At 38.4% G+C, this 25,555-nt stretch overlaps 2 protein-coding genes and 1 pseudogene across 2 annotated transcripts; 1 reads left to right on the forward strand and 2 right to left on the reverse strand.

Moving 5' to 3' along the window:
• Positions 1–696, reverse strand: LOC128509715 (corrinoid adenosyltransferase MMAB-like; annotated as a pseudogene).
• A 1,993-nt stretch (positions 697–2,689) lies between these two features.
• LOC128509209 (class I histocompatibility antigen, F10 alpha chain-like) lies at positions 2,690–13,236 on the forward strand. Its single transcript, XM_053480833.1, has 4 exons — positions 2,690–3,031; positions 4,767–5,024; positions 10,124–10,399; positions 12,837–13,236. Exons 1-4 carry the CDS (start codon positions 2,962–2,964, stop codon positions 13,142–13,144), a joined length of 912 nt encoding a protein of 303 aa, XP_053336808.1. The 5' UTR covers positions 2,690–2,961; the 3' UTR covers positions 13,145–13,236.
• Positions 13,237–17,744: 4,508 nt separating this feature from the next.
• On the reverse strand, positions 17,745–22,106 carry LOC128509198 (corrinoid adenosyltransferase MMAB-like). Its single transcript, XM_053480823.1, has 9 exons — positions 21,814–22,106; positions 19,029–19,093; positions 18,827–18,920; positions 18,656–18,713; positions 18,472–18,544; positions 18,290–18,387; positions 18,148–18,212; positions 17,950–18,009; positions 17,745–17,863 (listed from the first exon to the last, which is right to left on the reverse strand). Exons 1-9 carry the CDS (start codon positions 21,921–21,923, stop codon positions 17,779–17,781), a joined length of 708 nt encoding a protein of 235 aa, XP_053336798.1. The 5' UTR covers positions 21,924–22,106; the 3' UTR covers positions 17,745–17,778.
• Between the last annotated feature and the right edge of the window lie 3,449 nt (positions 22,107–25,555).

The raw sequence follows: 25,555 nt of genomic DNA on the forward strand, positions 1-25,555 counted from the left end.
TGAATTTTATGATTTTATTAAATAAAGTGGAGGTTCATTCAGGTCTCCTGTAGATCCTCTCAGTGTTTCCTTCTTTCATGGCTGTGTATCTGGCCAGTGTGAACAGGTAATCACTCAACCTGTGGAGTAACAGCAGAACATCAGAGCAGGTGAAGAAGTCACACTTAAAGCTTCAGCATTCCTCTTTGAAACTCCTGATCTTCACCTGTTGAGATATCTGCTGACGTCATGGTCGGCTTCACCTGAACGCACTTTAGGAGCCACGCAAGCCTTATCTTCACCACACACACACAGTTAGTGATCTGACAAAAGGTTTGTGTGAAGGAACTTACAGGCACAATGAAGTGTGTGAGAGGAGGAAGCTCGACCGTGTAGGAGTCAATCCAGCTCTCCAGCTCCACCACAGGCTCACTGCTGAACTTTGTCTTCTCTGTGTAGACACACTGAAACACGCTGCAAACACTCTCACTACCCACACTGCTTATTTCACTGGACACACACTTATGTGACTCTCTCGGGCTGACGAGTGAGGAGTGGCCATGTTCGAGCCCACGTCCTGAATCACACACTGGATCTGGGAATGGAAACGACAAGGCTGCAGTCAGAGACACTTCATGGTGCTCACACACATCCAAACACAACATGGTGTAAAATTAAACCTATGTTTGATGCCCAAACACACACCTTGTCTACCATCTAGGCCTGATTGGTGGATTGCTGCAGGGATGGTTGTCCTTCCGGAATGTTCTCCTCTCTCCACAGAGGCCCTCTTGAGCTCTAACAGAGTGACCATCGGGTTCTTGGTCACCTCCCTGACTAAGGCCCCTGATCGCTCAGTTTAGATGGCTGGCCAGCTCTAGGAAGAGTCCTGGTGGTTGTGAACTTCTTTCACTTATGGATGATGGAGGACACTGTGCTCATTCGGACATTCAAAGCAGCAGAATTTTTTCCAGACCTTCCCCAGGTTTGTGCTCTGACATGAACTGTCAACTGTGGGACCTTATACAGACAGGTGTGTGTCTTTCCGAATCATGTCCAATCAACTGAATTTACCACAAGTGGACTCCAATTAAGCAGCAGAAACATCTTAAGGATGATCAGGGGAAACAGGATGATCAGGGGAAACAGTATGATCAGGGGAAACAGGATGCGCCTGAGCTCAATTTTGAGCTTCATGGCAAAGGCTGTGAACACTTATGTACATGTGCTTTCTCAATTTTTTTTTTTTTTTTTTTATAAATTTGCAAAATCTCAAGTAAACTTTTTTCATGTTGTCATTATTTGGTGTTGTGTGGATGAACTGAATCCATTTTAGAATTAGGCTGTGACATAACAAAATGTGGAAAAAGTGATGCGCTGTGAATACTTTCCGGATGCACTATTCAGTTTAAAGCTAAAACAATCCATTAAACACCGGTTCACATTTGTACGACCCAAATCTCTCCCACAATGCATCTGTTCTGTCAGTGTAACAATCGGAATTAAGAATAAAGTGTTTCTTTGTTTTAACTCTGCGCTATGAGGTTTATTTTATATCTCTGTATATTTATAAAGGACGTGATCTCTGGATCAGTTCTACGAACATTATCATCTTCTCTACACATAATATACAGCTGTAGAAATGCACACAGAAATACACCTGTTAATTATTAGGATTTATTACATTAATGACTTTAATTTATTATCAGAGATATACAATCTTGTGGGACAGTTTCACATTTTTTAACAATTGTTTAGCTATTTCAGATAGATAGATAGATAGATAGATAGATAGATAGATTGATTGATTGACTGATTGATTAATTGATTAATTGATTGATAGATAGATATATAGATAGAACTTTATTATTATTGCACTGCACAGTTACTCAGCAACAAGATGCGGTTCACCATCTACCAGAAGTACAAATACTAGTATATATACACATCAGTGCAAATATGGCATTGTGCAACTTATAAGGTGCAGGTTAAATACGTGTAATAAGGGTTTTTAAGGGGGTCAATGAAATAGGAGTTTGTGACTTGTGCTTATGTGATTGTTGTGTGTCATTAGTTAAGAGAGAGTGTGTGTGACTGTGGTGATCAGCATAAGAGTATCTGGAGGTCAGATGAAGATTTTATTATTTAAGAAGTTGATCATGTAAGCAGAGAGTCTGAGTTTAGCAGCTTTCATTTACACCCAAAGTCTTACAATTAAAAGAAGGTTGATGATGAGTTACTGCAGTAAAATAGACTGATATCACACATGGAGACAGAAACAGAGTCAGGCTAAAGTGTCTCTAATCATTTACATGTTCTTATCTGACCCTCCACCTCCACCCCAACCCCCATCAGACTCTCATATTAACACCTCAACTCACCTCCTGCACCTTCAGACACTCAGATAACAAACACATGTTCATTATTTAAAAAAGGTCTTAAGATATAAAAAAGTCTTATATTATGATTAAATTTACTGTTCACTGTGTTTACATTCTAAATCACACACACACACACACACACAAACACACACACACACACACACATTATATTTACACACTATATATAGATATTGGATAAACTAAACTAAATGTAAACAAACTCATTTTTCTTTTATAATAATAATTATAATAATGTGATTTTAAAGTCTTCTTATATAAAAATAATGTAGAGCGTTATTATGACAAACTTTTTCCTCCTCCATCATCTCCTGCTTTTACTTTCAGTATAACCCTGCACTGCTGAGTTCTTCTCAGAGACTGATGACGCGCCCGAATCCTGAGTTCTGATTGGTCAGAGCGCTGGGTATAAAAGCCCCGCCTTCTTTGCGCAGAGAATTCCCGCTGAACCCCGGACAGGACAGAGTGTGGAGTGTTTATCTCATCTATAAACTAGAGTTTTACCCGAGGATTAAATATGTGAGAACTTTTTAAAGATTATTATTAATTTTCTCTTTTACTGTGAGAGACTTTAGACTGAGAGATGTGTCACTGCAGTGTAGTTATAAAAACTCTGATTTACCTCATATTTTCTCTTCATCTTTCATCAGCAGGTCTGTAATGTTTATTATTTATTATATTTATTTACTCTATAATGTTAATGTTTACTCTCTTTATTATATTTATTTACTCTATAATGTTAATGTTTACTCTCTTTATTATATTTATTTACTCTATAATGTTAATGTTTACTCTCTTTATTATATTTATTTACTCTATGATGTTAATGTTTACTCTCTTTATTATATTTATTTACTCTATGATGTTAATGTTTACTCTCTTTATTATATTTATTTACTCTATGATGTTAATGTTTACTCTCTTTATTATATTTATTTACTCTATGATGTTAATGTTTACTCTCTTTATTATATTTATTTACTCTATGATGTTAATGTTTACTCTCTTTATTATATTTATTTACTCTATGATGTTAATGTTTACTCTCTTTATTATATTTATTTACTCTATGATGTTAATGTTTACTCTCTTTATTATATTTATTTACTCAATAATGTTAATGTTTACTCTCTTTATTATATTTATTTACTCTATAATGTTAATGTTTACATTCTTTATTTTATTTATTTACTCTATAATGTTAAGGTTTACTCTCTTTATTATATTTATTTACTCTATAATGTTAATGTTTACTCTCTTTATTATATTTATTTACTCTATAATGTTAATGTTTACTCTCTTTATTATATTTATTTACTCTATAATGTTAATGTTTTACACTCAGGCTGTGATATAATGAAGATCTGACACAGTTACAAATACCTCATAAATAAATCATTAATAAATAACATTAACTAATAATATATTACTGTGTAAAACATGAACTAAATATGCACTTATTATTATTATTATTATTATTATTATTATTATTATTATTATTATTATTGTTATTATTTTCTGGTAAAGTTGTGAGAGTAATTTATGCGCGTGTCACGTCACTCCTGGTTTTAACATTTATCTGCGAAACTCTAACAAACCTATCATCTCATATTAATACCCCCTCTCTCTCTCTCTCTCTCTCTCTCTCTCTCTCTCTCCGTCATGTGTGTAGTGTTTTATCCTGTAAGTGTTTAGTAAAGTCTAAGTGTTTATTATTGACTGCAGCTCGTGCTCCTCACTCCCCCTCAGTGCTGCTGTAATGTGTGATGTTAAACACTAGAGGGCGCTGTAGAGTGAGAGCAGACTGTAGATACACAGTGTGATATGAAGTGAAATGTTTATATCACTGATGTTCACCTCAATATTCAAAAGAAAGTTTTAGTGCCAAGTAAGAGAATTAAAAACTTTTAAATTAACATAATATACAGGCAATAAGATAATGAGAAACAAAATGGTAAAATGAAATATAAATATGAAAAATGAAAGAATTTATAATAAAACTAAAGATCTATATAGTAAAATGGTGTATATTTGTATAGATGTGATGTAGTTTGGTGTAGAACCGAGTCCAGGTCTGTCAGTCAGTCAGGATGAGGGAGAGCAGAGTGTACAGAACACACACACTACAGAGAGACACTCAGTCTTTATTACTCTTATAATCTCTTTATTTACATTTAATGTGATGACGTCATGTGTAAAGGAGTTTTAATATCTCATCAACTCATTTCATATTTTATATAAATAAAGTTTGCTGTGATAAATAAGTAAATAAATGATAATAGAAGTTGTGATCTTTTCTTATTATTATAGGATATGAACTTAAGGAAATGTTGAAACAGACAGATTAATGTGTGTAACCTGTTCATGTGTGTGTTTACACTCTTACAGTCACACACACTCTGCAGCACGTCTTAACTGGAGTTACATCAGGAATAAATTTCCCAGAGTTCACCGCTGTGGGTCAGGTGGACGGACAGGAGTTTGAGTACTATGACAGTAAGATCAAGAAGGCGATCCCAAAGACGGAGTGGATACAGAATGAGGGAGACGATTATTGGAGCGGTCAGACACAGATTGCAGAGGGTCAGCAGGAGAACTTCAAAGTCGATATGAGTACACTGATGGGTCGTTTTAACCAGACTAAAGGTAAACACACACACACACACACACACACACACACACTGCTGATACACTCACACACACTTCTCTCAGCACTGTAAATAACACACACACACACATACACACACACACACACACACACACACACACACACACACACACACACAGAAATGTCAGAAAGGTCTGTGTTTATTGCCAGCTAAAGGTCGAATGTTTATAATTTTGCCCAAACGTCTGTACCATCGACATCTGTTGTGTGTGTGTGTGTGTGAGTGTGTGTGTGTGAGTGAGTGTGTGTGAGTGTGTGTGAGTGTGTGTGTGTGTGAGAGTGTGTGTGTGTGTGTGTGTGTGTGTGAGTGTGTGTGAGTGTTAACACTTTAATAAGAGAGACACTAGAGGAGACATGAAGAGGATGAGTGTGGAAGATTTAAGACATTAATATCAGATCTATGAGGAAGAGAAGAGAATTAACACCTTTTATATCTAATAATTCTCTTCCAGTCGCCCCTTAAACTCTAACAGAAGGTGTGAAGGTCAGTGAGTAACACAGTGAGAGATATTAATGTGGAGATAAAGAGAGTCGTGATTAATAAAGTCAGCAGAGATGATGATCAGAAGGACGATGAAGAGAAAAGAGATAAAAGTTCTAGAGGAGACGATCAGGATTAAATCACTGATCACAGTTAGACATGAAACTAACAGGACTGAGGTGATCAGGGACGAGGACGGGGGGTCGCGTCCCATTATAATCTCAAAGGGGGAGAGTTTGGGTGTAGAACTGGGCGTGGTTCTGATCTCACACAGACGGTAACAGGTCGACCCGGTTCTGAACCGAACCCATCACGACTTTGGTCCATCTGTCTCTGATCGTCCTGTTCGTCCTTGATACCACACCAGGACTTTGGACGACGGTAGGGGACGTGATATTTACAATCAGTGCTTTAAAATCTACACAGTGTTTGTGTGACTGTGGAGACGAGGGGCGTGTCCTCATCACCGTCAATAGGAATTATTACATCATCCAGAATTATTATAACTGTTTGTGTGTGTGTGTATGTGTGTGTATAAAGACAGATTTCTGTATTCACTAATAAAAAACATTTATTTAAAAAACTTTTATGTTAAAACAGCATTTTAACAAAAGTAAATATGGCGTCTTAAACACCTTCTATTTTGAAATCTCTGGATCAACTTGAACAAAAGCCACAAGCATTGTTCGCAGTGTTCTTTCTTTTCATCACAAAACACAACGGCCTAAGAACATTTCTTATACTGCACACCACGGTTCCTCACAAAATCCCTTATATTTTGTATTGTTCTTTCTTTTAGAACAGGTCCCTCTGCTCTTTTGCACTGCTCACACTCTGCTTTTGTTGCAAGGTGTCCCTTTAAAATATGACTTTTAAAATGCTTCATGACAGCATTAACTTCATCTGGGCCCCATGGATTTTTTACAGTTCTCCGTGATTTGGCCTCTGCAAAATAAATAATAAATTAAATACAATAAAATAAATAGATACAAATAATTATATCTTAATTTAATTGTTTAAATACATTTTTGTTTTGCAAATGTATACCTAAATGTTTACTTTACCGTACCTTTGGAGCTCTCAGCTTCATCTTGATTATTTTTTCTTTTTCCTGATGAAAAAAAAAACTCAAAATGTATTCCAGTTCTTCAGTCTAAAGTGTCTAAAAAAATATAAGTGTGTGTGAAATCAGTCTGTAGACTCTGAAATGGTGCAGTGGGCGTCGCCAAGGCGTGGTGTCTGACGTGTTGTCCTTGTGTGTCCACACGAGCAGAGATCAAACAGGAATCTAATAAAACTAGTGTAGACTGTCTGATATCGCGAGTGCAGAATCTGTCCTCAGTCCTACGGATCAGTCCACCGTTTAGAGACGTGTGAGACACCATGGAAATGACGCACTAATTAATAACGGGAGGACAGACGCTGGATGACCTACATGTCCTGTCTAATCACGAATTATCATATCGGTGCCGGAGACACTTACAGAAGACCAGACATGTAGATCTTCGGGTGATGGACGGGTTTGTGAGACGGCCGTGTCAATGTCAGGGGACAAACTCTGGACAGAGACGTGGGACGTTAAAGAGAATACTGTGTCTCTACAAACCTGTGGGGCGTCTTTAGAGGTCCACTCGGCTACTTCATCAGCTGGAGCGTTACACAAAACCTCTTCAGGATCACCTGATGCATGACCTTTGACCTTCACTATAGCTACAGTAATCGTGAGTGAAGTGAACTAGCCTGTAAAAGATGAGAGACGAGATTAGCATGTGATGATGTTAGCATTGTTTAAATGAAGCTTCTGTATGATAAAGTGTCCACTGAGGAGACGCCTCCGTCCATCCAGACACACTGTTAATGAGAGGACGAGCAGAAAGTCCAAGTCCTTGATTAAACCTCGGATCGTTAGGAGAAACAGACTGTTAACGAGCTTCCTGTTGTCTTACTGAGTTACAGTCAGTAAACAAACCAAGTGGATCCGAGTTAATCAACACTTTAAACTTCTTTACTTTAATTTCAGGTTGTGTGACGTTTAAGTAAATATTTATATATTAATAAAATGTAAATAATAGTGTAATTTATAATTGTGTTATCAGGATGTACAGTAGCTCCGCCCACCTGAGAAACTCTCTCAGAAATATGAGTTTTATTTTAAATTCACGTCCCTCGACACCTCTGAGATCAGAGTAGTCGAACAGTAAACTTTTTCTACACACACACACACACACAGGAATATGGAGATTATAATCAGTTGATTACTGTGTGTTTATTATCCACAAACACACTCTGTACCAGAGACACATTATACACTAAACACACACTACAGACACATCAGTCAATCACAGATATTATTAACCCTCTGAGGTCCGCGCACGCATATATGCGTTTTGAGGCTCATTACAGCTGATGTGATCCCGCCTCCCTGTGCGGGGAGGCGGGATCACATTAGCTGTAATGAGCCAAAACAGGAGAATCTGTACCACTCCTTACATTCATACGAATTACATAAAAACAGATTATTTGTTTCTAAGTTGAATTGGTAAATGTAAAAGTAGACAATTTAAGCTTTCTATAGATATGTATTTTGTGTCAAATACATTCTCAAATAACCTAAACACTGTAAATATATACCTTATTTTGTCCTCAGATTCTTTCTTGTAACTCTCCTCTCTCAGTCCCATACCTGTCTGATGGCTCATTATGCAGATCAGAATGCAGGCCTTTTTCTTCTCAGGTGTGAATCACTGCATTAGTAATGATAGTTCATGCCTTCTCGCATAGAGCCTTTACACTCAAAAAGTGACTTAAAAAATGTTAATTACTATATTGTTTTCTGTGAGCAAGTAAAAAAGATTTTCAATAATGAAAAACACTAGTCCACCAGCCCAGTTCTCAAAAAGTCTTGTGAACAAATGTCCTGTATGAGTTTCATGGCCTTATTTAAGATACTTTTATTTTCACAAAACTTACTAACCACGCATAATATTTTTTTCCTAAAAAATGCAAACACATACATTCATTTTGGTCACATATTATTGTAGAACAGTTTGTGCTGATTACAAGAAAAATACAGGTTGGTCAATACTATATTATGAGTAGCTGAAAAAAGCACAAATATCAGAGCATGTCCAAACATCTCAAGGGCCCCAAAATCACCCCAGACCTCAGAGGGTTAATGTATAAATCACGTAAACAACAGAAGTTAGATGAAGTACAGTGGAACCTCGGATTGTGAGTAACTCGGTTTGTGAGTAAAGATTTGTAATAAGTGTTGATGTGAATACCGCTGGGTCCTAGTGCTCGTCTCTCACTGGTGTAATCAACATCTGTACACACGTGTGTACTGTTTACTATAACACTGTGACCACGAGTGTGTGTGAAACATCTTTTATTTTGTGTCTGTATGCGTGTGTGTACAGTGTGTGTGTACTGGTAATTATAACACGTGTGTGTGTGTGTGTGTGGACTATGATGTTTGCAGATGACATTGTGCTCTGTAGCGAGAGCAGGGAACAGGTGGAGGAAAATTTGGAGAGGTGGAGGTACTGTATGCTCTGGAAAGCAGAGGAATGAAGGTTAGCCGCAGCAAGACGGAATACATGTGTGTAAATAAATGGGACCCAGGAGGATCGGTGAGGCTACAGGGAGCAGAGGTAAAGAAGGTGCAGGATTTTAAGTACTTGGGGTCAACGGTCCAGAGCAACGGAGAGTGTTTAAAGGAGGTGAAGAGGGGGGTACAGGCAGATTGGAATGGGTGGAGAAAAGTGTCAGGTGTGTTGTGCGATAAAAGAGTATCAGCGAGAATGAAAGGAAAGGTGTACAGGACAGTGGTGAGACCAGCGATGCTCTATGGCTTAGAGACAGTGGCGCTGAAGAAAAGACAGGAGGCAGAGTTGGAGGTAGCAGAGCTGAAGATGTTGAGGTTTTCTTTGGGAGTGACAAGGATGGATAGGATTAAGAATGAGTTCATCAGAGGGACAACCCACATTAGATGTTTTGGAGATAAAGTCAGAGAGGCCAGATTGAGGTGGTTTGGACATGTTTAGAGGAGAGATGGTGAATATATCGGTAGAAGGATGCTGAGGTTGGAACTGCCAGGCAGGAGGTCTAGAGGAAGACAAAAGAGGAGATTTATGGATGCAGTGAGAGAGGACATAAAGTTAGTTGGTGTGAGAGAAGAGGATGCAGAGGATAGGGTTAGATGGAGGCAGATGATTCGCTGTGGCGACCCCTGAAAGGGAACAGCCGAAGGACAAAGAAGAAGAAGAAGAAGTGTGTGTGTGTGTGTGTGTGTGTGTGTGTGTGTGTGAAACTCAAATAAGAGAGGAGGAAGTTTTACTGTGTAAGACGAAAGCAGGGGGTCTGAATCCTCATCTTCTCTTACTTTAGCTTCACACACACACACACACACACACACACACACACACACACACACACACACACACACACACACACACACACACACGTCTCACTGTTCCACACACACACACACACACAAACATACACACACACAGTGCTGATAAACACACACTCCTCTCAGCACTAAAACTCTTTACACTTATATGTGTGTGTGTGTGTGTGTGTGTGTGTTTGCAGGAGTTCACACAGTACAGAGGATGTACGGCTGTGAGTTGGATGATAACGGCACCACTAGAGGATACATGCAGTACGGTTATGATGGAGAAGATTTCGTGACCTTTGACCTGAAGACTCTGACCTGGATCGCTGCAACACCTCAGGCTGTGACCACCAAGAACAAGTGGGATCAGAATAGTAGAAGGATTAATATCTATAAGAACTACTTTGAGAAGGAGTGTATCGACTGGATAAGGAAATATGTGTCATACGGCAGAGAGACTCTGGAGAGGAAAGGTAAAGTGTGTGATCTGTTACTGTAACACACACACACACACACACACACACACACACACACACACACACACACACACACACACACACACACACACACACACACACCTTAGCGTGTCACACGTAGCCACTAGACTACATCAAGGTTTAGTGTTAATGTTAATTTGGTGTGTGTGTGTGTGTGTGTGTGTGTGTGTGTTGGGGGGAACAATATTTGGCAGTTAATGTTATTATAATATAATCATTTAACGAATGGGAAAATCTGAGTCACTGATGTTACTGTTTCTCACTAAAACACACACACTGAGAACTCCTTTACTCTATAAAGCACTTTATCAGCTCTGTGTCACACACACACACACACACACACACACACACACACACACACACACACACACACACACACACACAGAGCACTTCATTTCACTATAAGAGGAAAAACCATGTAACCCTGATATTTAAAAAGTTTCACATATAAAATCACTTTTCTGCTCCGTAACACATGACGAGGAATAAAGTCGATCTTTATACCCAGAAACATTTGTGCTGTTACATCACCAGAATAACATTTAGCATTTTATGTGACTTTGATTTCCTTTTTTTTTCTTTTTGGTGTATTTAAAAAAAATATAATTCTTTTACCATGACGTGGCGTCTCAACCGTTTGGAAGAGGTCTATATTGGGGTTTGGCACAAATATGTTACTACAGGACCTGAGAAAGATTATAGTACACTGTTAGGAGTTACTGTATCTCTTAAACATGCACAAACACACCATTTTCACCTTCAGTTAAACATTAGATGAGATAATTGACAGATGATTGACACTTATGACCCCTGCAGACTCCACCCCTTCCCTCCAGGTCACATTAATATGTTGCATTGATTTCCCTGACTGAGTGATGCGGCACCTCGACGTCTCTCACCGTAAATGAGGAATGATTTGAGTTGATGAATGTGAGATTAAATCTATCAGATCCACTAGACAGCGTTACTGACTGTTATAGTTCACTATCACCTGTTTAGGACCTCAATAACATCATAGTGAGAAACACTGATCAAGTGTGTGTGTGTGTGTGTGTGTGTGTGTGTGTGTGTGTGTGTGTACAGGGTTTTACTGTAAACACCAGCTGACTGAGACAATCTGCTCTTCAGTTTCAGTAATGATGTGTTTACAGGTCCTCCTGGACCTGTCAGCTGCATTTGACACGGTGAACCACAAGATTCTATTATCTATTCTTACAAGCCTTGGAATTTGTGGAACAGCGTGGCAATGGTTTGCTTCTTACCTAAAAGATAGGTCATATGAGGTAACATGGAGGGGATCTACATCTGCCCCATGTAGACTCTCTACTGGTGTCCTGCAGGGCTCAGTACTTGGTCCTCTTCTGTTCTCCCTCTATACCCGGTCTTTTGGTAAGGTCATATCATCGCATGGATTCTCATACCACTGTTATGCAGACGACACCCAACTTGTTCTCTCCTTTCCTCCCTCTGACACTCAGGTTTCCACCCGGATCTCAGCATGTCTGGCAGACATCTCATTTTGGATGGCTGCTCATCAGCTGAAGCTCAATCTCAGTAAAACCGAACTGTTGTTTATCCCTTGTGACTCATCTCCAGGTCAAGACCTTGTGATATCCATGGACAACAACCAAATCACTCCTACGCCCGCAATCTTGGGGTAACCGTGGACAATCATTTGTCATTTTCCCCACACATCGCTAACCTTACTCGCTCTTGTCGATTTCTTCTTTACAATATCAGAAGAATTCACCCATTTATTTCTTCACAGGCTACTCAGGTGCTTGTTCAGTCCCTTGTTATTTCAAGACTAGACTACTGCAACTCACTCCTGGCAGGCCTGCCTCTGTCCACGATTCGTCCTCTGCAACTGATCCAGAATGCAGCAGCACGTCTCGTTTTTAACCTCCCCAAGTTCTCCCACACCACCCCACTCCTCCGCTCCCTGCACTGGCTTCCTGTAGCTGCCCGCATCAAATTCAAAACACTGATGCTTGCCTACAAAGCTAAAAATGGCCCAGCACCCACTTACCTCTCTGCGCTAATTACACCACGCACTGCACCACGTTCCCTCCGATCCTCCAGCAAAAAAAAAAAAAAACCTCTTCCCAGTTGTGTTGGACTAATGGCACTTAGTTATTAACCTAGTTAACCCAGTGTAAGTATGTATCCAATTATGTAAACATTAAAGCACTTTTTGTAAGTCGCTCTGAATAAGAGCATCTGCCAAATGCCTAAATGTAAATGTAAATGTTTACTAGAACAGGAAGAAATAAATAAACACCTCTACTGGAAATGACGACACTGAACATCTCATCACCAGGAACACACACGTTATTCCTCATCAGGGTTCACACGAGGCTTCTATAACTGAAGAGAATGTGTTTAATATCAATGTCACTGTGTGTTTCTGCAGTTCAACCCGAGGTGTCAGTGTTCCATAGACACTCGTCTCCCTCTCCAGAGGTGGTGTGTCACGCTACAGGTTTCTTCCCCAAAGCAGTGATGATCACCTGGCAGAAGGACGGAGAGGACGTGCATGAGGACGTGGAGCTCAGAGAGACGTTACATAACCAGGATGGAAGCTTCCAGAGGAGAAGCATTCTAAAGGTTTCAGCTAAGGAGCTGCAGAAACACACCTACACCTGCGTGGTTCAGCACAGCAGCTTGGAGAAGGAGATTCGAATAGACGTAACAAAAGGTCCTAATAAACTAGAGCTGTAGAGAGTGAAAGCTGATTTCTTGCTGCAGCAGATAATAAAGACTCTGTGCTGATTTAACAGGTAGAGCACGGACTGCTATGATCATCATCCACATCATCATCATTGTTGCAGTGCTGGTTCTCATTGCTTATTACACAAGAGGACAGAGGAGGCAGATGTAAAGTTTGTTTTTATTACTTTCAAAAATTTTTTTAGGTGGATTTATTTAACATTTTACCTACTTTCATATTGACAAATTGTAAACATTTATAAATTAATTTCATGCAGTGATCCAAATCCAGTTGACAGATTTGATACTAACTGTCTGTCCATCATCTGTGTTTCAGGATTCGAACCTTTTCCCATCAATCCCTGTAAGTGAACCTTTATGATCCATAAACACATATACACAGTGTTTAGTGCACTTTATGATGGATTTGAATATAAAGACAATTCTTTTCCTTCAAGTGCAAATGTGTCTTTGTGATGAACTAAGAGAGTAAGACACTGTGTGTGGAGTGAAAATCCAGCAAAAAATCCAGCAGTAACATTCAGTCTAAGCTCAGAGCTCATCCTGTTTCTGTCTGTCTGTTTTTTAGGGGAGATGAGGAGATGGAGACGAGCGCAGAGTTTCATGGAAATTAAATATCATACAGAAAAGAAATGCACCAACACACACACAGGATGTACAATATTTCTTTTTCTATTTCTGTATTGGTTTTGACTCACAAATCACTTCTGTCCTTCATTACACTGAGGGTGACGTAATTAATAGTCAGCAGTATTTCTGTTCTTCCCTGTGTGAAGTCTTGGACCTGTTGGGTGTGAAATTTCCAGAAGACACAGTTACCACAAAACCACACAAATCATCTGGCGCAAGCCACCATTTCATGATCACCAAGTGGTGTGAAAATTAATTGAAGACTCAGGCTTTGGTTTCAAAAGATAACGACCTTTATTTATCATGCAATAACGCCTGATCTCTGAATGCTCTCCCTTTAAATACTCCATACAATGAAGCTTATTTAGTATACAGTGATGTCCCACAACAGCTGGGTTTCTTTAAATTCCTCCGTTCTATGTATATCTCACCGTCCTAGGCAAGCACGTTCCAGGAGGCCTTATATGGTCAGCTTTTGCACGTAAGATTCAGCTAGGAGTGACTTATTTACTACGTTTATTTAGGATTGTGATATAACACTGTTAATGGATACAATCATGCGGCACACTTGTAAAAGAATTAAGTTAGATGTAAAAAAAAAAAATGAATAACAAAAAAAACATCTGTTGTTCATAAATGAATAGAGTGTAGAGGGTAACATTGTTCATAGGAGGAAGACACACATTACTGTAATGCTGGTGAGTGATTTTCTTCTTGTATTTGAATGAAGGATTATTATAATTATTTATTTTTTTTGTTGAGTTTTTTATTTATAAATTTTTTTATGTGTTTTCTGCTGTTCTGTTCTGTTCATCTGAGCTCAGCACTCATTATAGTGTAATCTGACTGGCGGTGTTTATTATAAAAGGATGTTTGTTTAAATGAATGTATAAATGAATGTATGTAAGCTATACAAGTCCCTTTGAATGATCTGTTACTGTACAGTGTTATTGTGAAATATATAATAATATATCTGACTGTTCTGCTTCATCTGTTTAATAGCAGCAGCTTCCACTAAAACCTAAACCACATAATAGGGTTAATTTACATTATTATACAGTTTACTGACGTAACAGACAGTTTTGTGTCAAACAGAGACTCTGTGTTTTATAAATGATTGTGAATTAATTTTTGTGAACTGATAATTATAAACAACTTCATCTGCACTAAAATATGTTAATTAATCTGAAACAGAAAAGCCATGCCAGGACTAGATCAGGTCTGACCAGTTGTGGTTTTAAAATCGTACTGTACCTCTCACAGTACTGTGTTTGTTCTCAGTTTCATTTTACTTTCATTTCACTCTCAGGGAGCTTTCACATATTGTGATTAATTACTAAATAACCTCCTGATCATGTGATTGAATGCATTGCATGTTGTAAATGCATTTTAAAGCCATTTTTAAACCTCTGGCTCTGATCAACATGTGTGATATCTGTGACTGTAAAATACATGTATAAGTTATGAACAGTTCAGTTTCAGTGTTTCCTCTTGTGTACAGTGGTGTGTAACTGGACTCTGGGTTTGTGGACTTTGTGGTTTGTGGTGAACAGTTTAAATCAGCTCAAACTTTAACCATAAAAACTCACTCCATTAACCATAAACTTCACTCATGCACACAAACGTGCATACAAATATATGAAACAGTCACGCATACATGTACAGTATGAGTGCTCAGACACAAAGATTCTTATATAGAGATTATTATATACAGTGAAGGGTGCTTATATTCACATTCCACAAGTTTTAAATAATAAATTATTTTTCCGATTTATAATAATTTTTTTAAAAGATTGCATAAGTTCATACAGTATTCTAATTTACCCAAACTCCAAAATCATTGTTATTTATGGCATTGTTATGGGCTGGTGCTGCACATTGTTACTCATGAACACTGTGAAAAGCAGTGTTTATTTAGGGTGCTTTCACACCTACAGCATTTGGTGCGCACCAAATGTGTTTGGTCCCTTGGTTCGGTTCATTTGCGTTGATGTGAATGCAATCTCGGTACTTTGGTGCGCACCAAATCAGTCGATCCTAAACCTGCCTGAAGGGGTGGTCTCGGACCGCTTTATCCGCTCTAATTTGGTACGGTTCGTCTCGTGTGAAAGCAACCAAACCAAATCTGATGAAATGGTATAGTTTAATGCACTTTGGGTATGAGAGATACGGGGTTGTGGGTAAAATTCTTTTCCCTTCCTGTTGACTCCATTAAATTTTTCAAGCTATCGTCTCGCGATGAAATCAAACCGCGGAGTCCCGAAGAAATTAAGTGTCTCTCTGTATTCACATTAAAGATGAAAAATGTATGGCTGGGCTGTTTTGATAGGCCACTGGATTACCTGATGGATCTGCAGGAAGATCGCTGGTTAACAACGAAATGATTATTCAGGAGGGCACGTCTCTTCTCCCTGAAGTGGCGCGCAATGCACCATCAGCGAGATGAATAAACCAGGAAGCTGGTTTGGAGTCGCAGCCGCGAATCGTGTTCGAAATTAATTATCTGAAAAAAATGATTAGCACATACAATGTAGTGCGCGAGGATCAGTGCCACAAGCGCAAAGCAAAGCTCCATGGTTACTGAAAGTGGCCCGATTTTCTGAAAATAGTCTGTTTCCGGTGCCAATGGGCTTCACGGCCTATTTTGGTTCGTTTAGAACAAAATACCGTGTTCTATAATTATATAACACAAACAATTTAAAAGATTTTAGTAAAAAAAAAAAATATATATATATATATATATATATAAATATATAAATTAACAAGCGCAATTTAAGGAACACACACAGATCCCATGTGGATTTTACTTTATTTAATCATGTGTGATGTGAGTGTTTCCTGCTGTAATGTTCATCTGAGCTCAGCATTCACTCATTATACTGTAAGCTGACTGGCTGTGTTTATTATAAATTAAGCAGTAGCTGTTACTGTACAGTGTTATTGTGAAATATATAATAATATATCTTGAGTGTTCTGCTTCATCTGTTTAATAGCAGCACCTTCCACTACATTTACGCATTTGGCAGACGCTCTTATCCAGAGCGACTTTTTTTCTCATTATACATCCGAGCAGTTGAGGGTTAAGGGCCTTGCTCAAGGGCCCAACAGGGGCAACTTGGTGGTTGTGGGGTTTGAACCTGGGATCTTCTAAACCGTAGTCCAACGCCTTGACCACTGAGCTACCCCTGGCTCCTAAAACCGAAACCACATAAAAGGGTTAATTTACATTATTATACATTTTACTTGATGTAACAGACAGTTTTGTGTTAGAGACACTGTGTTTTAAAAAAATATTGTGAATTAATTTTTGTGAACTGATAATTATAAACAACTTCATCTGCACTAAAATATGTTAATTAATCTAAAACAGAAAAGCCATGCCAGGACTAGATCAGGTCTGACCAGTTGTGGTTTTAAAATCGTACTGTATTGTGTTTGTTCTCAGTTTCATTTTACTTTCATTTCACTGTCGTAGAGCTTTCAGAGGTGACACTCAGACAGCATATTGTGATTAATCACTAAACAATCTCCTGATGATATGAATGCATTTTATATCCTGAATTCATTTTAAATCTATTTTTAAACCTTGGTCTCTGATCAACATGTGTGATATCTGTGACTGTTAAATACATGTATAAGTTATAATCAGTTCAGTTTCAGTGTTTCCTCTTGTGTGACTGGAGAACTGTTTAAATCAGCTCAAACTTTAACCATAAAAACTCTCCATAAAACACACAGGATCACAATCTCAGAAAAACTCTACAGCCAGTGAGGTTTAGTCTTAATAACAAAGTCTTAGTTTAGTCTCAGTCTTATTCAAACCCAAAGTGCCACCTACTGGTGGTGTTGAAGTGTAATTAACTGAAGCAGTGTAATTATCACAATCATCAGAATCAGGAGTGAGAGACAGATGGTTTCAGCTCCAGCTCAGGATGAATAAGATTTAGATAAACAAACAGGATGAATTTTATGATTTTATTAAATAAAGTGGAGGTTCATTCAGGTCTCCTGTAGATCCTCTCAGTGTTTCCTTCTTTCATGGCTGTGTATCTGGCCAGTGTGAACAGGTAATCACTCAACCTGTGGAGTAACAGCAGAACATCAGAGCAGGTGAAGAAGTCACACTTAAAGCTTCAGCATTTCTCTTTGAAACTCCTGATCTTCACCTGTTGAGATATCTGCTGACGTCAGGATCGGCTTCACCTGAACGCACTATAGGAGCCACGCTGCAGAGAGACAGGAAGTGACACGTGTGACCCGACAATGACCTCATAATCATACATAGATAAATCAATAGTGCAGATCCACAGTGTTTCTGTCTGTGTATCAGTGTGTGTGTGTGTGTGTGTGTGTGTGTCACTGACCAGCGCTCGGCCCGGCGACACACGGCTCTGGCCACATGCAGGGCGGCGCTGCTTTTCCCCCCAGACTGCAGAAAGAGAGAGAGAGAGTGAGAGAGAACCAGAGACACACAGGTGTGAACACAGGTTGTGTGAAGGAACTTACAGGCAGAATGAAGTGTGTGAGAGGAGGAAGCTCGGCCGTGTAGGAGTCGATCCAGCTCTCCAGCTCCACCACAGGCTCACTGCTGAACTGCGTCTTCTCTATGTAGACGGAAAACACACTGAAACTAACTCACTGCACACACACTCTCACTACCCACACTGCTTATTTCACTGGACACACACTTATGTGACTCTCTCGGGCTGACGAGTGAGGAGTGGCCATGTTCGAGCCCACGTCCTGCAGCACACACTGGATCTGGGAATGGAAATGACAAAGCTGCAGTCAGAGACACTTCATGGTGCTCACACACATCCAAACACAACATGTGTGTGAAATGAAACCAATGTTAGATCTCTAAACACACACCTTGTCTAGCTGAGGGATGAAGGGGTGTCCTTTCTCAAGACAGAATTCTCGAGCCAGCCTGAGGGAGGAAGGGTGTGTGATGAAGACTTTAATACACTGCTTTAATAATGATATACAGACAAGTGTGTGTGTGTGTGTGTGTGTGTGTGTATGTGTGTGTGTGTAACTCACCCAATGGCAGAAGAGAGCTCATCTGTCGTCCCCAAAGCTTCAAAGACACGATCCTCCTTGGGCCGCCTCTCTCCTGTGAAAGTGCTGGAAAACCCTTAAAGAATAAAACAGGAACTTGAAATGACACTGAGGCTGAATGTGTTTATGTCCATGTACAGAGTAAAGAGAAAGAAAATTAACAAAGTTAGAGGAGGTGTGAAACCTTTATCTCCTGTTTTGGTGTAAATCTTGGGAATCGGGTGATCTCGCTCCGACTTTGTGCCAAAACTTAGAAAGGTGACAAAAAAAAAAAATAAGGTTAATAAAACAGTAAGGGAATATCAGGAGGTCAGATTTTGACCAGATGATGGAAATCCCAAAACTTTAACTGTGTGTAAAAGTGAGAGAAGCTGTTCAATGACGCATGCGCACACACATACAGTTCAGTGCAGGTTGATACAGAGAGAGAAAATGGATCTTTATCGTCTCTAATGAGACTTGCTTTTGCTTTACACACGCGCTGTACACACACGCATACAGACACAAAATAAAATATGTTTCACACACACACGTGGTCACAGTGTTATAGTAAACAGTAAACGCGTGCACGGATGTTGATTATACCAGTAAGAGACGAGCACTAAGACCCAGCAGGGGAGACGATTACCCACAATCCCGCAGCGCAAGAGAGAGAAAAAAATTTGGCTCAGTTGTGATCACGTGACGCTTGGCGTCAAAACAAGAGGCGCATATGTAATACATTATACTCGATACTCGTAAACCAAGACTTGTTGGAACACTCGCAATACGAGGTTCCACTATAATTTCCTAAGCACCTTTTAAAAAAATAGAAACTATGCATACGCTGAAAGTTATAAACTAACAAAAGAAATTTATTCTGGGGGCCAACAAACCCGTTGTAGATTGAAAATATGGTTAGAATGTGTGTAATACTGGATACTTAATCTACTGAACATTATGCAGCTCTTCCCTAAAAGCTTCAGCTCTTTCAGTCCCGAGGTGCTGGAGGTGTAACAGAACATCTGTGGCCTGTACGGATCTCTCCTCGCAGTCCTGCACACGTTAAAACCCCAGAATAATCCTAAACCTTAACTACTACAGTGTGAAATAGAGTTTAACACAGCTGTAGAGTGGTAAACAGTATAAGGACATTATTCATGAGTTAATTAATAAGTAAATAATGCACACACGTTACATTTTGCTCACTTAAACTCTCTTGCCTGCACAGGCTGTATTTTTACCTGTTCAAACTGGGTTTGATTTGCCAGATGACACTAACAAAACTCCCTGTAACTGTGCTGACATCTGATCACCAAAAATAAACAAAAAATAAATGAAAAGGAGTCAAATAATATCATGACTAGAACTGATACTGCAGCACATTCACTACTCTTAGTAAAATTAACCTGTTTTATTCACCAGTTCCGTCTGGCTGAATGTGATCTACTGTGGATCAACTAATGCAACTAATACGTCACTAAATTTAAATTTCAAATTCAAAACTAATGCACAGAAGAGGTTAAAACTTTACATTTGTAAACATTCCCCTTTTTCTACTGCATCCATATTTCTTTTTGAGCCACGATAACCAATAGTTCAAATCTAAAGCCTACGTGACTCGGATGTAAATACTGGCTCAAAGTTGTACCGTGTTTTATAGAAGAGTACATACAGAACCACGTTTGTTATTTTTTGACATGGGTCCGTGTAGTCACTAAATTGAGAAGGGCAAAAAAAAATTTTTTTTTTAATGGTTGGAAAATAAATTACACAAAAGTGTACTGGATTTGGCCTCACAAACAGAAGAACTTTGCGCAAACTAACTGCAGTATTTTATGACAGTTATATATAGAATTATTATATTATATATATATATATATATATTTATTTATTTATTATATAATTATTATATTATTATATAATAATCAAATGATAAAAAATAAAATGTTTGACTTGAGATTATCAACATTAGTGACATTGTTCATGGACTTGTAACTGTGGACAGATGTGGATTTTTCACGTGTCTCAGGTGTGTTGATGCAACCAGGTGCTTTATGAAATTTGTAATAGATATACAAGTCTGCCTTTTTTTTTTTTTTGAGAAAATGACATAAGCTGAAGTTTTAAGTAATTCTTGCTGATGTCTGTTTATAGATCAGAGCCTGAAGTCACAGAAGAAGCTGAGAAAGATGAACGTTTTGACCTGATTAGATTCTCTCTCAGTAACGGAATTAAATTCCACTTTGTCACGTTTATAACAAACCAAACCTTATCTAATTCGGTTCAGAATTAAATACATTACAGTTGAGGTTGTGGAGATCTCTGGATCTCTCTATCACACTGTACAGCGGCGCCTCGCCATACAAACGCCTCGCTTCAAGAATTTTGGCCTTAAGAACTAAAATTTTGCAAGAAATTTGCCTCAGAATACGAAACATTGTCGTCATAAGAACGAACAAACCGAGCTGAAGAGGATAACAGATAAACGAGCATATCTTTTGTGTGTGTTTTTGACATTTTGTGTAAGATTTAGTGAACACACGGCACCATGGGCCCTGAAAACGTTATCACGGTATCAAGAGGAAAACAGAGTCACTGTCAGTTTGGTTTTTAAAGCAGCCGGTGACAAAAGGAAACGTAAATTAAGATAAAGTGGGGATTATTGTCTAGTTATTTAAGATATTATATACCTTTATTTATCCAACAGTGAGGAAATTTCTTACAATTTTTTTTGCGTTTAATATTTTTGGGTTGTTTAAACAGATTATCTGCCATTACATCACTTCCTGTGTGAAAATGCCCGAAGAACTTTTGCCTCCGCTTCAAAATTGACCGCACCAATATGGCGGACGCGCATGCGCATAGCGGCGCGAGGCGAACACCGTACCCGGATGTCTATATCTATGGCAACACGAATTATAATTCTGATGACTAACCAGTTATCTTAAAGTACAATGTATATTAATGATTTAATTATAATTAATTACCTTCTGATGTTTCCGCACAGAAGCTGCTGTGACTGTAAACACGTAGCATTAACACACTGAAGCAAACAGCGGCGATGTGCAGTGCGACATAAAGCTAATGCTAACGCCATTACACAATTATACAGTCTGTGTGCTTAAATCCAGCACATGTACTAACGCTAATAACCAAATCTGATGAAAATGTTTCTCTCGGTACTGTTAATGCAGCACTATACAAAAGAAATGTACGCAATTCGGAAAATATGTCATATTTGCACCGATCACATTTGTCCCTCCTGCGACCCGTACCTGAGTGGGCGGAGCCCCCCGGTTCTGTTCTAATCTGTATGCCTAAGATTTAACTCGACACCTAGATAGGGCATAGCATGATACTTCCATTTAGGTTGTGTTTCAAATCGCGATTTCGTACTACACTAAATTTTTATTAAATCAGCTGATAAAAAAATTCTTAAAACGACTTAAATTTACACAACAGCAGGTTAACTAAATTCTAGTTACGATTATAAAAGTCAACACGAACGTATTATAAAACAATAGAAAACTATAAATGTGCACTAATTATACTTGGCCTTGCTGCTATCCGTAGGCAACTAAAACGCCTAGATAGTGTGTAGCATCAGCGCCGCCATTTTGGGCGTGTTCCAATCCCCAGAACAGTTACATGAGTAAACTTGGAGACGCTGCATGTAACTGCATCAGAAAAAAAATCAGACTATGACTTAACGTTGTCAGTTGCTGACATTTAAGCTTACAATTAATGAGAAATATTCCGAAATTAACGCATCGTGTTTTGTTGGTAATTTGTAGGCCTTTATATATTAATAGTGTGGAAAGAGATTCGCGAGTAAACACTTTGGCTCCGTCTTGTGGACGCTGCATGTAACTGCATTAAAAAAAACACCACGGCGTTGTCCGCTGCTGACATTTTAATTTAAGATTTGGGAGATTGATAATCCTATAATTAACTTGTAAACGTGTTTTGTTCGTAATTAGTAGGTCTTTATATATTAATATTAACTTTTTAATATACTTCTTTTTATAGTCATCTATTTTTTATTCTGTTTTTTGTTTCTTTAAATCATTGTTTTTAGAGTGATGTTTTAAGGATTAAAAAAGTTGTAGATTAAATTTAAAGGTCATTATTGTTTCATTAAATAGTCATTTTATTTCCTTAGAGGTTAATGGAGTCTGTTTCTTTTCTTAGACTTAGGGCTAAAAAGTACAGAAGCTCGTCATTTATATCCAGATGTGGGTAGTAATGACTTATATTTACTCTGTTACATTTATTTGAGTAACTTAAAAAAAAAAACTCCTCTGAGTAGTTTTACTGCAGCATACATTTTACTTTTACTTGAGTGGATTTGTGAAGAAGAAACGCTACTCTTACTTCGCTACATCCGGCTACACTCGACTCGTGAGTGTTAGCGATGTTCCTTGTTAATTATTCATATAAAGCAATCTTCCCGTTAATGTGTGTGTGTGTGTGTGTGTGTGAGAGAGAGAGAAACTTAAAAAAGAGAGGAGGAGGGGTTACTGTGTACAACAAGAAGAGGGAGTGGGGGTCTGATTCCTCCTCTTATGAAGGTAAAACAGTAGCAAAACCCAAGAGCTTGCAAATTTGAATGTGAGAACTTGTAAACTGAAGTAAAGCGCAAAGATAAATGTGTAGTACACAATTGTGCCTGTCATTTTGTTTATGTGAATGGTACTTTACACATTTTGTCACTATTAATCTGCAACTTCGAATTTTAAACACAGGTGTTCTGAGTATTGTCTATGTGTGCAAATCGATAGATGCAGCTTTTCACATCAGAGCTGTGAGTATAAATGTCAACTTACAAATACAAATATTAATTTTACAAGTTCTTACATTCAAATTTGCAAGCTCACGGGTTTTGAAACTGTTTTACCTTCATATCCTCTCCTCTTATTTTAGCTCTACTGTAAGGGTCCACCACCAGAGGTCACTGTTTTTTATTTGTAGTTTTTGTTGGCTAACTCAGTTTCCCAGAAGGCACCTTGGTCAGGTGGTGCAAGTGCTCTTTAGTCTGGGAAACTGGGTCGAGCATTATTGGTATCACCACTGTCATTTGTGTGGGCATTTTGGTCTTTGTTTAGTTTATTTTGATTTTAGTTGTGTTGACTGGGGCTCTTTTATTGGCAATGTTTCTGTGTATGTTCTGTGGGTCTTTGTGTGTGGAGCTGATTCAGTCCTGTCTTAGGTGTATGTATGTACTGTTTCTTGTTCCCTTGTTTTCATGTGTGTTTAGCTAGAACAGGTAAGTAGATACAGTAGGTGTGTGTTTGGCTAGAAGTGTGTGTAGCTAAAATCTAGGTTAAGCTAACTAGCATGCTTCTAGCCATAGCCCCTTGTGTCTCTAGCTATTCTGTGTTTCCTGTCTGCCTAGTGTCCCAGTGAGCTTGGCCTTGGGATATCTCCCAGCCTAGCCACTGGGTATCCCTTGTCTCTGTGTTTCTGTGCCCCAATTCCCTAGTGTGTGTTGAGCTATTAGGTAAGTGTAGTTTAGTGCATGTTGGGGCTGAAGACATGTTTAGCTAGGTGTATGTGTAGCTGACTGCCATGGTTAAGAGCAATCTTAACCATGTTTAGCTAAAAGCCATGCCTAGCTGACTGCCATGTCTTTAGCCCTAGTCCCGTCTCCCTCTAGTCTCTATGTGTCTCCCTCTAGTGTCCAGTTTTAGCTCCATGCATAGTTTGTGTGTCCTGTTATGTGTCTGTCCTCCCTTTGCATGTGTCTCGCCACAGGATGTGTGTTTGTCCTCCAGTCTGTGTCCTGCCAGAGAGTCCTTGTTAGCACAGAGTTCAGTATTGTTTGAGTTTGGTTGTTCCTTTGTTTGTGTCTTTATTTATACTTTGTGTTGACTGTTCATTAAAGACCTTTTTTTTTTTTTTTTTTTTTTTTTTATGCCTCTATTCTCTCTTGGCCCACGGCGATCAACACCTGCCTTTACACCCAGATCGTGACATCTACACACAGTGCCTGCGCGAATGAAAGGAAACACTTATCTGTCAGGATTTATGTTTACTTTTTTGAAAGGTAAATGCAGGTTAATTTGTTTTAAATTAAATTTCTACAAAAATGTAAAAATTGGACATTATGATCAAAACAGTTACTCAGTACTTGAGTATCTTTTCACCGAATCCTTTTTTTTTTTTTTTTTTTACTCTTGAGTATTTTGGATGACTACTTTTAACTTCTACTTGAGTATTTTGAAGTACAGTTACTCTTACTTGAGTACAATTTTTTGGTTACTTTACCCACCTGTTTATATCACTGATATATATTTTATGTTAAATGACCAAGTTACTGGATTTACCAAACATGATCATTAGCAAAAGAGTTTTAATGTGAGCACATTTCTAAAATTTAAATGAGTTTTTAGCAAAGAAAACTTTGATAGAGAAACATGTTATCTGCTGATTGTGATATTGTCCATTGATGTACATTTAGAACAGAAACTGAAACAGACTTGTGACTGCATGGTAAATGACACAGAATTATTATAAACAGTATTTTGTGGACTGGATGGTTTTATTTACAGATAGTTCGAAATAAACCCTACACAGCATCAACAATAAACAAAGAGATTAGGTGTCAATGTCTTTTCCAATCTTTTCTTCTGAATATCAACCCACATAAACTTATGAACCTCAGATGTCCACAGTTCAGGACACAACACTCTAAAAAATAAAACTGTGCTGTACTCAATTTTTTGGTGA

This window comes from Clarias gariepinus, chromosome 21 (genome assembly GCF_024256425.1).
Source record: "Clarias gariepinus isolate MV-2021 ecotype Netherlands chromosome 21, CGAR_prim_01v2, whole genome shotgun sequence".
NCBI classification, from domain to species: domain Eukaryota; kingdom Metazoa; phylum Chordata; class Actinopteri; order Siluriformes; family Clariidae; genus Clarias; species Clarias gariepinus.